Source organism: Artemia franciscana, chromosome 8 (genome assembly GCF_032884065.1).
Source record: "Artemia franciscana chromosome 8, ASM3288406v1, whole genome shotgun sequence".
NCBI classification, from domain to species: domain Eukaryota; kingdom Metazoa; phylum Arthropoda; class Branchiopoda; order Anostraca; family Artemiidae; genus Artemia; species Artemia franciscana.
The window spans coordinates 28592132-28609156 of NC_088870.1; the positions used below are offsets into that span (position 1 = coordinate 28592132).

Sequence of the window (17025 nt, forward strand, 5' to 3'; positions counted from 1 at the left end):
AAATATAAAAAAAGACCCAGGATTCCGTAGCACAAAAACAACAGAGAGTGAAATTTCTGTCTAATTTTTTTTGCTAAACTGAAAAACTTTTGCTAAATTGCAACAAACTGCATCCTAAGGTACTTTGAGAAATAGCAAGTGCTGTTGCAAAATATTTAATGATGATTTACAAGCAATGTCTTGAAAGTGGAAAACTCCCACAGATTTGGAGAATTACTATAGTAATCCCAATCTCCAAAGTTGGAATGCAAGGACTAATGGTAAACTACCACCCAATTAGTCTGACCTCTGTATGCTAAAAAATGTTGTATTCACTCGTTTCAGACCACATGGTTGATTGCGTGTGGTCTCTTAATAGAGAACCAGTTTGGACTCCTCAAAAAGAAATCAGCTGAGCTGCAAATGCTTCTTGTCAATTTGAAGAAAAATGTTGATAAAAGTCTACAGGTAGACCTCATTTATCTAGATCCCCATAAGACTTTCGACAAGATTCCACACAAATGACTTCTCCAGAAGCTGGCGAATTATGGACCTGGGACCCTAATGACCTCAAGCAGCCTATTGGAATGGATAAGTGATTTTCTTACAGGTAGAAAACTATTAATGTGTGTAAATTGGCATCAGAATGACCATGAGATCGAGTTATTGAGTAGTGTAACACAAGAGTCACTCTTCGGGGCATTTCTCTTCAATTTCTATATAAACGACCTTGTCGACAGAATCCAATCAAAAATCCTTCTTTATTACGATGATACCAAGCTGTATCGCGTGATGTGACGTCAACAAAAGACGCTAAAAAATTACAGAGGGACGTTGACTGCATTCGGGAATGGATCGACGAGTGGCTAATGGATATTAAGTTTGAAAAGTCACTATCTGAGTCTGGGTGAAAAGCAACTGACTTTCTACTCATTAGATCCCAAAAACAGAACTTGAGCAAGACCTTAGAATATTTATGCCCTGTAAACTGTCATTCGCTCCTGACTATGAAGCAGTAGTAAAGAAAGCTTCCGAGGTTGCCAAACTTCTGAGCAGAAACTTTGGGTTCAATAATTTGCAAGTGCTTGCCACACTCTATAGGTCACTAGTCCAGTCCATCTTAAAACAAGGTCTTGGTACAATCCAGTCTTTATACAAAAAGGATCGAGATTAAAACAAAAAATAAATAAATTTTCACCAAGCCTCTGCAACCTCCTCTATCAAGAGCGTCTCTGGTGCCTGAACCTACGAGCCCTTGCTTACAGATTTTTAGGTGGGGATTTGATCGAATTATACAAGATGTGTAATGGTGCACATGACGTGCCTGCAGATAAGGTAATTAAGCTTGACCAAAACCACCTACGTGGACACAGTATTAAAAACAAAGGTGAGCGATCCCGTAAAGATATCGGGCGTTGGACTCTGTTAAATCGTATTACGCATGTATGGAACTATTTTCCAGCTGAGATTGTCCTTTCTCCCATGATTTTAACTTTCGAAAGCCAATAAGACGCATTATTCTATTGTGAAGTTTATCACTAAAACAAATTCCGAAGAGATATTTGGATCAAAAAGGAATTTTGAGCTGAAGAAAATTGAGTATTATTTTTGTTTTCGCAATCTAGAGGCTTATTAGCCTTTTTTAAGCAAGACATTGCTATTATTATTATCTAGAGACACTCTCTCCTCACAATCTCTCAAAAGGCATGACTGATTGAGAGCCGACAGCCTGTTCGAGTAGATGTCCTAATGGAAAGGATATGTGAACCCTCTGCCTACAGAGGTAGTACATGACATGGCCTTCTTTAAAGTGCAACTAGGAAACTTACTCTTACCCTCTATAAACTTTAGTTCAGATTAGGATACCAACTACCCTTCCTATCACCCATAGAGCTTTGGTCGCATTCTGATCCCCATTAAGCATAAACTAGGAAGCTCTTACCTCCTACCAACTGCAATCAAGATCTCATCATTCCTTGTGATATTGCCCTGATAAGAAAAATTTTAGGGATCCCCCTCCTACATCTCCAGGCGTTGGATTTTTTTTCAGGTAGTTGAAAGACAAAACTAGGACACTAGATTTTATCTCATATCATGCTCTTTTGAGATATGACTAACCCTCCTGGCAGATGGTCAAATGGGAAGATCCCCAACAAGAAAAAAGAAGTCAGTTTTGCTTGAGAAAGTTTTGTTGGAACCAGCTGTACATGTATCCTAAGGCTCAAATCTTTTCATCTTAACCTTTTAAATACTAATAGATTTTGCTGGAATATTTTAAAGAAAAGTATTTTAGTGCAACATGCTTCTCTTACCACAGCCCTTCAAGCTGCTCATTCTGTACCCTCAAAGGGTTTGCGTTTTCCCTGCAAGTTTTGTTATAGTTCTTCTTCATAACAACCAACATTAGAAAAGAAGGTTTTGTCTACTGTGTAAGCGTCAAATTAAAGCACTTTTAGATGCATGGAAATTTAAATATTTAAGTCTAAAACATACGTATAACTTCAAGTAACGGATCTTTCTTCTTCTTGGAAGGATCAACTCAATCCCCAATCAGATTTTTGGCCATTTACAGTCTACACCTATAATTTGCTGGGTTCTTTCAAGTTGCAGATCATTCGAAATATAATGTTGCTAAATAATTATGATTTATTTCAGTGTCTTTTTTCCACAGGGCATACAGGCCTACTGGGTAAGCAAGGGTAATAATTTTTACTATATAAGCTAGATAAGATAAATTCATTCTTTCTCACTTACAGGCTGAAAAAAAAAAACAGAAGTGGATTACAGAAAAAGAAAAAAAGCTAACAGAAAATATAAAGAAAATAACTTCTAAATAATATAAAATCTAAAATTAATCCAAGTAACGCTTATAAATAAGACTAAGTGATATATAATTAAACAAGCGTTTTGTATTTGTGTTAAGCACATCACACTCAGTGTAAGCCAATCCACCTGAAGGGTTGATTAGAGAGTATTTTTGCTAAATAAGAATGTTCCTGCAAAACAACAGAAAACTTCACAAAAGCTTTAAATAGCGACAAAGCCCTCGACGAACCTTCTACTCCTCAGTTTTTTACAGCGAATCCCAAACTAGGCTACTTGTATTTTTTACAGTAGCCTTTACATTTGATTTTACTGGAGATTCACCTAAAGCTAATGACTAATAAATCAAATTTTACTATGATAAGAACCTTTCTAGTTTGTAGATAGATCAAGAAGTTTAATTTAAATACTAAATCAGCTGAAATTAAAAGTAATCTTCAGTTTTAAGAAGTACTATCAAATTATTTAAAATACTGCTTCTAGGTAAAAGCATGGCCGCTGAATTCCCCAAATTGCAAAATGACAGAATTCTCAGAGCTGCTTTTGGTGAAGAAGTTGACAGGATTCCTGTGTGGGTGATGCGCCAAGCTGGAAGGTATCTACCAGAATTCCGGGCTTTCCGAGTAGAGCATGATTTCTTCAAGATTTGTCGTACTCCTGAGTTAGCTTGTGAAATCACTCTTCAGCCTATCCGTCGATATCCTCTTGATGCAGCAATTATTTTTTCAGATATTTTAGTAATTCCACAAGCTCTTGGGTTTGAAGTTCTTATGAAACCCGGTCATGGACCTCATTTTACTGAGCCTCTTTCATCTATTGACGATATAGCCAGAATTGTTACTCCAGTTGACGTTGACAAGGAATTAAAGTATGTTTTTGATGCTATAACTCTTACAAGACATAAACTTGAAGGTAAAGTGCCACTTTTAGGTTTTGCAGGCGCTCCATGGACTCTCTTCAGCTATATGGTAGAAGGCGGAGGATCAAAGACAATGAGTAAATCAAAAGCTTGGCTTTATGCTCATCCCCAGGAATCCCACAAAGTGCTAGGAATTATCACCGATGTTACTGTTGATTATTTGATTGGCCAGGTTAAAGCAGGTGCGCAGATGCTGCAAGTGTTCGAATCACACGCAGAATACTTAGGGCCTGATTCCTTCAAAGAATTTGCTCTACCGTACCTCAGAGATATTGTTCAAAGAGTGAAATCTGCTATAAAAGACTTGGGCTATAGTATTCCTATGACTGTGTTTGCAAAAGGTGGTCACTATGCACTGTCAGAATTGTCTACCCTAGGTTATGATGTGATTCAAATTGACTGGACAATTAATCCAGAAGAAGCAAGAAAAAGGGTACCTGATAATATCACTCTTCAAGGGAATTTAGATCCTTGCGCCTTATATGGACCAGCTGATTCCATTCAGAACGCTACCAAAAATATGGTAAACAAATTTGGCAAGAGGCGGTATATTGCAAACCTGGGTCATGGTATTTATCCAGACGTGAACCCAGAATCTTTAGCTGTTTTTATTGATGCAGTGCATGATTTTTAACGATTTGTTTTTGACTATGGACCGGAAACTGCAGCCACAGGTTTTAGGGATGTTCCTTTAATTTCTCCTTCTTTTCCTGGTAAATTATATTTCAGTTAGTATATTTTTGTTAGAACTTGGAGTTATAGGAACTTTTATGTTTATGGCGATGGTAAACTTTTGTAGCTTCACGTTTAGGATAATTAAATTGGTTTCACCATAAAACAACTTTTGCCTCTTGTTTTTTGTTTCTTTCTGCTAGAGTCATATGAATCGTATTTTAGCTCAGGCTATTTCAGTTTCCAAGGTTAGCCCAGTAACGTGGAAAAATCAGATGCTTATGTTTTGCATCACTGGTAGACATAGTCGTCATTTAGCAAGGGATGGGTTCTGAAAATATCGGTTTATTTTTGTCTCTTATTTCCGTTCCTTTTTTCCATTTTTTTATCCGGGGGGGGAGTTCCTCTCCATATTGTGCATGTATTATTACTTTTATTTCATTTTTCTCGATAGGCTTGATATCCTATTTCTCAAGTTTGGATTTTGTTAGATAGTGGAGAAGTAAAATACTAAGTCATTTGTCGCTTTATTTTATTTTTTATCCTGGGAAATGGTTTCCCTGAACAAGGAAAATATTAGAATTGGTCATTTTGCTATTTATTATTTTAACAATTTTTTTCTGGACTAGTCGAAAGTTATATGTCATTTGAAATTTAAAGGTGATATAGATTCAGGATCAAGATTATTATCATACCCTTGCAGGTTCTTTAGTATCAAATTGATCATTATTTGCCTATGCATTTCTGTCTTATCTTTTGGGTGTGGATCAGAGGGGACTGGATAAATGCATTCTCGTGACCTGAGGTTGTTCAAGTTGTATTGACTGACGATATGTTTATAGAAAACTGCCTAGGTATTTTCTTATTTATGCAAAATGATTTGCAAAATTACACAAATTTGCATCTAGACGGGGGAGGAGGAGACCACCTGAAGAATTTCTAAAATCGTAATAAATCATAGGCTCAAAAATTTGTCTAAGGATACCCCATTTCATTTTGCCAAAGATACTACTCACATCTGGCCGAGCTTTAAGGAGTGTATTTTTTTTACAGCAAACGCTGTAGGGTCAGAAAAAAGGAGAAAAGTATAATCCGGGCCACATAATTTAACTGAGGGGGGGCTTCTAATAGGTGCTAGCAGAGGTGTATAGGTCCAACTTTTTACAGGGCTAAACGATACATTCGAATATTTGTTCCCTAGTTGAAGGGTCCCCGAACAACTCACAGCCCGTCCGATTGCAATTTTCAGGCGATCTAAAAAGTTTATCTCTATAAATGACAAAATATAATAAAAAAGTGGCAAGGCCTTACACGTTGTATATCGTGGCACTTAATCTAGATCTCTGGTTGCCTTTACTATGAGACAGTGCATTGCTCCCTACACTCTTAGAATGCAAATACAATGCCCAATTGATTAAAAAAAAATCATTTTTTATCATATCAGGCTATCTCAAAATTTTGATCCATTGACTTTGGGGATAAAATGAGCGTGTGAGGGGGCCTAGGTGTCCTCCAATTTTTTGGTCACTTAAAAAGGGCACTATAACTTTTTATTTATGTTAGAATGAGCCCTCTTGCGACATTCTAGGACCACTTGGTCGATACGATGATCCCTGGGGAAAAAAACAACAAAAAAAACAAATAAACTCGCACCCGTGATCTGTCTTCTGGCAAAAAAAAAAGAAATTACACGTTTTTGTAGATAGGAGCATGAAATTTTTGCAATAGAGTTCTCTGATACGCTGAATGCGATGGTGTGATTTTCATTAAGATTCTATGGCTTTTAGTGGGTGTTTTCCCCTATTTTCCAAAATAAGGCAAATTTTCTCAGGCTCGTAACTTTTGATGACAAAGACTAAATTTGAGGAAACTTATATATTTAAAGTCAGCATGAAAATTCAATTCTTTTGATGTATCTTTTAGTATCAAAATTCCGTTTTTTAGATTTACGTTTACTATTGAACCAGGTCGCTCCTTACTACAGTTCGTTACCACGAACTGTTTGATACCTTGCTATTTAACCTAAAGTTTGACCGTTTATCTCAAATTTTTAAGAGTATCTACTGAAAGACACGGACCGTTTAATTCGAATAGGAAGATTTTTTTTTAAAAAGCCAAGAGCTTTGTCGTAAAGAAAAAGGTATTGAAGAGGGAGCAACCCTTCATATACAGAATAAATCTTCCAAAATTAATATGCAAATTTTGTTTTAGTTTTTTATGTTTTATACGAATAGGGCTCTCCTAAAAATGTGGATTTCTAGGGATTTTCCACCACTCTTCTAGGAATTTCCAAAAATTGAAGAGGAAACGCTGGGGCACGGGTGTCGAAAAATGGGGCTTGTTAAAGGGCCAAAAAACTTTGTTTCCCAGTGTAATCGAAACTTATTGCCTTGAATCTCAGGGCTGAAAGAACCCAAATACAGAAGAAGAACAAATACTGGTTTCCCTAAAGATGGGATTCGAAAACATGAAAAATAGTTTTTTTATTTCAATGAAGGGGTCCATTGCATATTAATTTAGCAGAAGCGAAAAACTGTCAAAGTTATAGATAAACTTTATGATGGATTTCTGTACTCCACATCAAAATTTCCGGAAGTCAGAGATTCTAAAACGAAAAAAGAATTTTTTCGGAAGAATTTCCCCCCGGGAAATACCCCCGGGGGAAATGCCCCCCAGAAAATACTCCCCTCTGGACCCCCCCCCCCCAGGAAATACCCCCCACGCCCACCCGTGGAGAATAAGGCTTTCCAAATTTGAGATCTTTATTTGAATTTTATTTTTTTTATTTTCCGTAGGGGGGGGGAGGAATTTTGGTACTTGTGTATTATACGCCACTCATTCAAGTTTACGCTGTGTAAAATTCGCCAAAAAAATGGTTTTTAGTTCGTTTCTTTCAGCTTAGCACGAGGCAAGACAAAGAGGGGAGACAGAATAGATGGAAAATACATAATTTGGGCTATATATTCGCACATCCCCCACTTATGTGCGAAACACTTAACCCGGGGAGTAAAGTATTTGGACAGTTTGAAGTCAGAAAACATTTCTTACTTCATAATATGCTGAATAATTGTACCTAACACATTTTGCATGCAGACCTACTATGCTTTACCCTCCCCCCTTTAATGTGCGAAATATATAGCCCAAATTTCTTTCTCAAGTAACGTAGAAAATAACGAAGAAATTGGTTTGTTCTCGAGTTTTACACATCGTAAACTTGAGCGAGTGGTATGTAATGCACAAGTACCGGAATTTTTCATGGAGAGAAAGCCGGATTTCCCGGTATTATTTAAAAACGATCAGAACTTAAATAAAAAAAAAAATTAAACTGAAAGTAAGGAGCAACATCAAACCTTAAAACGAACAGAAATTATTACTTAATCTGAAAGGGGTTGCTTCCTCCTTAAAACCTCGCTCTTTACACTAAAGTTTTTTTTATAGAATTTTAAAACAAAGCTTATTATTCTTATTAAACGACCATTGTGGTTTAGAAACCTTTTTTAAAAAATTAGCACAAAAAGTCAAAACTTTAGCATAAAGAGTAAAGTCTTGTGGAAGGGGCAACTCCTTCCATATACATAATAATTTATGTTCGTTTATTATGTATATGAAAGGGGTTGCCTCCTCCTCAAGAGCTCGCTCTTTACGCTGAAGTTTTTTTTTTAGAATTTTGAAACAAAGCTTATTATTCTAATTAAACTTCCATTGTGTTTCAGGAATCGTTCTTAAAGAATTAGGAAAAAAGTCAAAACTTTAGCGTAAAGAGCTAGGTCTTGTGGAAGGGGCAACTCCTTTCAACTACGTGATAATGTATTCACAATACAGTGTTAAACTTCAATATAGGCTTGTGATTAATCTTTCGAGTGTTTAATCAACACCCACTAAATATCAAAGGTCGATAATGGATACCTTAAATAATCACTTCAATCATTATTGAAAACACTATGTATCTTGAACACTATACTTTAGTTTTTCAAATCATCGAGAAAAAATAAATAAAAAATCACAATAATAACCGCAATGACTGGACGACCTTTTTGAACTTACCTCTCAAAATAATTTTGAAGCTCCAAATTAATACCCTTAGGCATTCCTTAGTTATTGGCTATTGTACCCTTTTGACAGCAAAGTTTCATAGTTTAGGGGATCCACGAGTTTTCATAGTTTTAGAGCCTGTTAGCAATAAGACCGTAAGAGCCGGTTTTTTTAAGAAAATTTCAGTTGACTGTGACAATTTGCCTACCAAATTTAAAGCAGATCCAAATTGTTTTATACAAATAGTATGTAATGCTCGGAAGTACTGTAGACCTCTGAAAAGTCAAGCCCTCGGTCCTCTTAGTTCCGGGTACTTGCCAGATAAGCTTATACCGGATCAAAGAACTTCCATGGAAAGGTCAGAAACGGGTAACAAGCCCTTGTAAGTATTATAATCATAGTCATGACCCACTGGTTGAAGGTGCGTGTCCCATAACTTTCAAGCAGATCGGAGGAAAAAACTTCCTACATGTCTGCTGATAAGTCGAATATAGAGGGTGATGTTGCATATGTTATAGGCTAACTTTGTACCTCCCACCAGACTGATCTTAATTTTTTGCGTGATTCTAGTTTCAAAAAGCCCACGTAACCACCTTTTCACTAAAATAAAATGTATATCAATGCATAAGGGGACATTTGCATAAATTGGCGCTCTTGACTCTAGGGCTCCTCGAGTTAAACACCCATTGCTGGCATATTTTTTGGGCTATTTTGAATGGCCTAAAATTTTGACCCAATACCATGGGGTACGAAGATGCCAATCGAAGGGGAAAGAGAGGGGAGCAGATTCGATCATAGTATCTTATACGAAGACAGTTGTATTTAAACGGAACATTTGAGCATGGAATCAACGAGACCCATTACAACAAATTTGCCTCCAGAACCATGCTACACACGAGGCTCTTTTCTTACCTGTAAGAAAGTGAATAGGCTGTTTGAGATTCTCTTTATTATACAGTAGCCGCATTCTACTTGCTAACTGGTGTTACCTCTCAAACTCTTAGCCATTTAATCAGCTTCACGACAGAAAAAGTAGCCAACACTACCTCCCTAAATTTGATCTAATGGAGTGCAAAATAGGGGTCTACAAGATGCAGGTTAGAGCAAAGCATGTCGAATATTTTTTATCTTTGTTTCTGGAAGTTAGAAGCATATTTATTTTCTGCAGTTTCGACCTCGTAACAATTAGCTTTAATCAATTGGGCATTGTATTTGCATTTTAAGAATGTAGGGAGCAATGCACTGTCTCATAATAAAGGCAACCAGAGATCTAGGCAACCACAAGTGCCACGATATATAACGTGTAAGGCCTTGCCACTTTTTTATTATATTTTGTCATTTATAGATATATTAAGGAAAATCACACCATCAGTTTCAACGTACCAGAGAACCATACTTTAGAATTTTCAAGCTCTTATCTGCAAAAATGCGGAATTTGGTTATTTCTGCCACAAGACAGATCTTGGATGCGTGTTTATTTTGTTTTCCAGGGGTGATTGCATCGAAATAATGGGCCTAGAAGATCGGGAGAGGGTGCATTCGAACGAAAATGAAAAGTTATAGTGTCCTTTTTAAGTGACCAAAAAGATTGGAGGGCAAATGGGCGTGGGAGGGGGCCCAGTAATGTTACCCCCTCCGTGGGAGGGGGTAATATTATTGCTTAAGATAGCCCGAATGTTATCATCAGAATGAATCACACAAGGTTTAGATGGACTGCGGAAAAAAGTTTCCATGCCACCTGAAGGGCGACCTTTCGTTCTTCTTGCCTTGTGGGTGGATAAATGGTGGGAGGGAGGTATCTTGTGATTGGAAATATTGGGCTTAGTAAGTAGATGCTCTTGCAGAAAAATAATGTCACTGGCTAGTAATTCATCTAGCAAGAGGTCTTTGTCCTTCTTCTTACCATTTATGTTTAAACATGAAAAGCTAACATAAGTCATTTTGTAACTTTAGACATGGCTTTCTTTAGCATATTGTATCTCAAACTATATGACACATGATCTTTTTCGCAGTTAGTACACTTAGGTGAAGCATTGCAAGGTATATCTTTAGTATTGTTATGGGGGCCTATGTCAGATGCTTTAGCAGCGCCTGGGCATTCCTTTGTAAACAGGGACTCGAAAAAATTCGTATCCAAGACAAATCCTGAGTTAAGAGCTTTATTAAGGGCAGCCTGATCCAAAAACTCAAGCCGAAAGACACGTGAAGATCCGATTTGAGTAGCCTTAAACTTTTGGGATTGCTGCTTCAAGATCGACAGAAATAGTGCCACTAAGGACATTTCTCACTATACCTAGCGATTTTCGATCTATGCTTTTAGCACTAGTATTCGGCAAGTTGGACATGGCTGATGCGGTAAGAGATATTGCAGAACTTTATCACGAGTGACCACGAACCAGTGCTTTCCATTAGGGTTAGGTTTTACCGAGGCAATACCCTCATGACCAGCAAGTGAGTTAAGCTTATCCTTACTTGAGAGTGGATCAGTGAGTCCAAGTTTAATACAAAATCAAAAAAAGATTGAGCTAATACACAATTATTGTGGTTTTGATATCTGTTATACCAACAACGTAATAATAAATAGCCATATTAATCCATTTATAACTAATATAATATAGGTAAAATTTATATTTTCAATAATCCAAACAATAGTAATAATTAGCGTTCGTTTCCCGAAAACTAGGGAGGACGAAAAACGAAAAAAAAACGCAAAAAGAATATTTATATAAACTCATGTTTCTGCAACAGTAAGACACAATGAGTTTTTGGTTTCACCGACCAATGTTGCACAGAAACGTTAACTAGGTTCACATCTGACTGAAATGGCAAATGTCCGAATTTTGGTGCAACATCCAAATAAATCAGCTTGGCATCTGTTAACAGTAAAGAGACACGAAACATCCAAATAATACATTTTTCTAACGATAACACTGCGCTGGAATTATTGTTGGATCATTTTCAAGTTTCAAATTTATCTACACTAGAAAGAGGCAAAAGTTCACTTATTGTAGGTTTGAAACAAAAGGAAACCAGGAGCAGTGCGAAAATAGAAGGAATATTCAGGGCCGTATCCATAATTTTTGTTCTTGGGGGGGGGGGAGAGCTTGCAGAAGACAAATCACAGAAGAGGACGAAATTTTTTTTAACATGTATTTGCGTTACTTTTGTGCGATTAGAACACAAATTTGTGGGGGATTCAAACCGGATACCCTCCTCCGTGGATACAGCTTTGGTAGTAGTTATGGTGAAAATAGTTAGAGTAAGAGTAATAGTGATAAAGTCATGATACAAGTAGGCATAGTCATGGTATGTTTTGGGCCAAAAACTTGGTCATTTTAAACCTCAAAATTTTTTAAAGAACTTTCATGTAAGTTTCAAGTGGATAAAAATAGTATGACCTCTTTCTGGTCCCCTTTTTGGACGGCCCTTTCTCAAAACCAAATTTTTTTAGGCAATAGGGTCCTCTTTGCGTAGAAAGTGACAGATATAAGTTTAAAGCAAAGTTACTATTAAAAATCGGTGAAAACAAAGCTTCTGGTAGTACTTGTTACCAACCATCCCCCAAGAATTTCCTGGTAAGGCCCACGATGCCCTGCCTCGCCTTTTCCCCCTCTGTGTTGGTAGAAACGTGAATGCAGTATTTATTTAGGTCCATCAATTATACCTTTGGGACCGATTTTTAATGGTAATTTTCCCCTTTTTCTATGTAAAATGTTTAAATGTATTTAAACAAAAGCATACAATGTATTTAAACATCAGAGAACCCTATTGTAAAGTGCATAATGGCTTCAGACACGTAGAAGATTAAGTCATGCAGAAGTTCCATCCACATGAGTGATAGTACCCGTCTCTGTCCACACGAATTTCTCTACTAAAATTATTATTAAGAACTTATTCAATAAAGCTACTGTTCATCAAAAAACTTTGACTAAATAATCAAATCTTGTACAAAATTTTACTTACAATTCAATATTTAAATTCTCAAGCAGAAAACTGAAATAGCGGGAAGCTACCAACCAATTTACAAGTATTGGCACATACACTTTAACAGTAATAAATAACTTTAATTTTCCCTTCTAATGAACATCGGGAATTATCCAAGGGCAATATGGGTGGGAATTTTCCAGTATGGGAATTATCTGGCGGGATTTTTCTATGCGCAAATACGCTGGCTCCCTTCCCCTTGGCCCAAAGACTGGAAAACATATTATAATTCAAACTCGAAATGACCAGAAATTATTGATAAAGAGTAATTGAAACCCAAAGCGAACAGAAATTAAATAAACAATCAGCACAAAAAACAACAACAGATACTTTGGGTATCTGATGTATTTGGTACTACATTTATTGTATTGGGTACATATGATGGGTAGCCTAAAACATAAAAATAATTTTTTTTTATTCGAAAAATTCATTTATTTATTAATAAATAAATGTCAAATCCAGTAAAACTGAAGTTGAGTATGCAAAGCAAGCTTAAAACGAACAAGTTATTAAAGTATAACTGAAATCCAAAACGAAGAGAAATTAGATAAGCAATTATAGCAAATAAACGTGCAAGGGATACTAATATAAGTGAACAAATAAATCTTAAAACGAGTAAAACTTGAATTGAATTTGCAAATTAATCTTAAAAGGAATAAAAATCAATACAAACAAGAGTTTGACAACTGCCCCCTTCCCTAACTGTATAAGTCTAAAGCCTACTGCGTCACTGGCGGTTTGCTGAAAATGAATCATATTACAAATATTTCCTTTGTGCTTAGTACAACATTGAAAATAAAAACTACAATGAAATAAAATCATGAACTATTGAGCTTTCACCAATTAATACTATTATATATAAAAATTAAGTCTATTTATATTAATTCTTTCCAAGACTGCTCAAGACTAGTCTAGGCGTATTCCCCCTCCCCGGCGTATTCCACCCATGGAAAATTCCCGGCCGGGAAATTCTCCAGATGCAAAAATCCCCGAATAATTTCCACCCTTATTCCCCTGGATAATTCCAGATGTCCATTAGAAGGGAAATTGAAACTTATTTATTGTTGTTAAAGTGTATGTACCAACGCTTGTAAATTAGTTGGTAGTTTCCTGCTTTTTCAGTTTTCTGCTTGAAAATTCAAATATTGGATTGCAAGTAAAATTTTGGACGGGTATTTGATTATTTAATCAAAATTTTCGATCCATCTTTAGGGAAAGGGAGGTTTGTGTTGGGTTCTCGTGTTTTGGGATGGCTGAGTATGTCGTGGATTCGTAGGTAAAGTGGTGTAGAGGGCTTGCAAGGTTGTCTCCCATGTCGTTTATGTAAACGAGGAAAACCATAGGTCCCGAGACACTGCCCTGGGGAACCCCTTCGCTCACTGAATATTCGCGGGATATACGCGCGTCAAGGAAAACCCGAAGTGAACGATCAGAAAGAAAGCTCTCGATCACTTTTATCAGACATCCACGAACACCGTACGCATAGAGTTTCTTTTACGGGCCACGGCGCCATACTCCGTCGAAATCTTAATGAAAATAGCCCAATTTCGTATCCCATTGCCAGACGTTTGATCCACTCCTGATGCCAGTCCACTAGACAGTCTAACGTTAAGTGTTTCCAGAGAATCTGTTTTGGCTATCGCCTAGAAGGTCGTTTGATTCCAGGAACTGTTGAAGTGTTTCATTGGAGACGCTCTCATAGACTTTGACAACGCAGGAGAGGAGGGTAATAGGCCTAAAGGAACCTACGCTTGTTGGATTGCCTTCTGACCTTAGGCTGGGTATAACGTGGGTGGACTTTCATGTTTGTGGGAAGGTTCCGGTGCGAAAGCATCTCCGTAAAAGCCATGACAAAGGCCCAGCTAGTTCGGCACTGCAGGATTTAAGGATAATATTTGGTATGTTGTCTGTGGCTTTGGTCACAACAATATTCCGCAAAATGCGAAGAATCTTAGGTTCAGAAATATTCACACGATGCAGGACAGTATCGGTTCGGTCAGAAAAATTTGGCACTTCCCTTCTGTCGTCACCCAGATTCGAAAATTCAGCAGATGCCTTAGTAAGAGCTTCAGCCTTTTTCTGTGGATCTTTTACCCCAGTCCCGTTAACCTGTAGAGCAAGAATTGAAGTCCGCGTGGACGACGGTAAAGCTTCCTTGAGAACTCTCCACGAACTCGATGCCAAAGTTGTTGAAGATTGGTGGCGAATTTCTCCTTATGTTGAAACCGGGAGTCCCGAATCGGATGAGTTGTATCTTTGCGATTTTTGATGAATGCAGTTATCTATTCTTTGCTCTTTGCTCCCGAACCCATCCTTCTTCACCTAATCACCCTACCACCCATAGTAAAATTCAACATTTATCCCCAAAAAATAATCTTTTAATTTCTTTTTAAGCTGAGGTACGTGTTCCGCCGCCCTAATGCTCACTGGTAATTCATTCCATACACTTGGACCCAGGTGTTTAATTGAGAATGAAGACCGGGTACCATGACGTAAATCCACAACGATATCACTACTATGCCGTTTTCCATAATTATGCAGATCACTATTTGTTTGGTAAAAACTCTTAAAGACATCCGGGGCTAGGCCATTCATACACTGAAACACAAATACAGCATCCTGGTAATCTCTTATCTGACCGACATTAAGTAGCTTCAGCAACGTAAAGCAAGCACAGGTGTCATGCACATTCTGGACATATCTACCTGTTGTTCTAACAGCTTTATTTTGTAGAATTTGCACTCTTCTATAGTTGGATAAGAAGTTGCTGCTCCATAGGAGGCAGCCGTAAGAGATATATGGATAAACAAACGAATAATATTTAGTTAGAAGTATCCTCTGTGGGAGAAAGTGCTGCAGACGCCGAAGTATACCAACCCCACGGGAAATTTTTGATGAAATAGCGTCACTGTGACATCTCCAAGACAGGTGGTAATCCAGATAAAAACCAAGATTGCTGAGATGATCAATTAGCTGAACTGGTTTACCACATAAAGTTACGAGTCCATACATATCTAGCGATGTACCAACTCTGCAGAACGTCATTAAAAATGTCTTGCGCACATTTACGCACAGTAGACTTAATGAGGTAAAGACCTCTAGCCTTTCCAGTGCAAGATTCGCTTTTCTCACCAGCTAATCCACAGATGAGGCATACACAGTTAAAACGGTATCATCAGCAAACGAGGTAAGACACACATCTTTCAGGTAAAAACGCATGAGATCAACACAGATAAGGTAAAGAAGCGGACCCAACACTGAACCTTGTGGTACTCCACACATCTCTGGAAATGCTGCTGAGTTCACATCACTCAAGACTACTTTGAGAGATCTTCCTGTGAGATAGCTTTCAAACCATTTCAGGTACTTTCCTCGGACACCTAACGACTCCAACAGACTTATTAGCGTTTGAAAATCAACTGTATCGAATGCTTTACGAATATCAATAAATATAGATAATGGTGTTTCACCTCTATCTATACAACTATTCACTGATTCCACGAGATGTTTCAGAGCATTCGTCGTCGAGTGCCCTTTGTGAAATCCGAATTGGGTCTCACTCAGTAAACTATTAGCCTGTAGGAAGCCATATAGACGATTATGAACCACTTTTTCTAGTAGTTTAGAAAACAATGGAAGAATAGAAATTGGTCTCCAATTCTCAATTTCTTTTTTAGGGCCACCTTTATGAAGTGGTATCACTTTCGCAACTTTTAGCTGATCAGGAAAACTGCCCTTTTCAAGTGACAGATTAATGATGAAGAGCAGGCACGGTAGTATATAATGCATTATTGCTGTAAATGCTCGAGAAGAGATAAACCGTCTACTCCAGCAGAATTTGATTTAAGAGATTTAACTATTTTAAGTAGTTCATCACGTGTACACGGATTAAACGCTAATTCAAAACTCTCACCTCTATTATCACATATGATATGTTCTTGAACCTGTTGACATCTATTTTTACACTATTTTGCACTTCACAACCAATATTAGAGACAAAACTACCAAATTTATTTACAATTCCACTCTCATCTTCACGGGCGAAGCCCTCAAGTTGTACTTCATCCCCCCCCTAGTATCAGCATTCCCGCCAGTCACTTCTTTAATCAGTTTCCAGGTTTCTTTCATATTTCCTTTACTATTTGAAAACTTTAAATCATAATATTCAGCCATAGCTTTGCGACGTAATTTGTTCACTAAACTGCGTTGCTTTTTAAACAATTGAAATGAAGCATCACTTTATCATCTAGATATCCTTGATAAAGCTCAATCCTTCGCTGCCTCTCTTCCAGTATTTCACTTGTTATCCATGGCTTACGGGGCTCCTGTTTCTTCACTTTCATTACCTTAATGGGACACGCAGTATCATAAATAGGTAAAATAATAGTCATTAGATTATCAAGTGCTCTCGTAGGGGATTCTTCTTCAGAAATGCAGGTGTCCAATCGATGACACTAACTTCCTCCACAAACTTCTGAAGATTCTCTTTTTTCATCAACCTTGTCTTTATTTTCTTTTTATTGGGTCTACCTAACTGACACTTCAAAACACCAACCAAAGGAAGATGGTCAGAACCAGGAAAAGTCACAACATCAGCATAACAAAGCTTCAAATTA

The 17025-nt window shown here is 37.3% G+C and overlaps 2 protein-coding genes across 4 annotated transcripts in view; both read left to right on the forward strand.

Annotated features, from left to right (window-relative positions):
* Positions 1 to 17025, forward strand: part of LOC136030244 (beta-galactosidase-like) — a 123805-nt gene that overhangs the window by 14125 nt on the left and 92655 nt on the right. The window lies entirely within an intron of this gene.
* Positions 3294 to 4355, forward strand: LOC136030648 (uroporphyrinogen decarboxylase-like). Its single transcript, XM_065709718.1, has one exon. It carries the CDS (start codon positions 3294 to 3296, stop codon positions 4353 to 4355), a length of 1062 nt encoding a protein of 353 aa, XP_065565790.1.

Excerpts from the sequence above, each read along its gene's own strand:
- LOC136030648 (XM_065709718.1), top strand. The coding sequence starts at position 3,294 with ATGGCCGCTGAATTCCCCAAATTGCAAAATGACAGAATTCTCAGAGCT.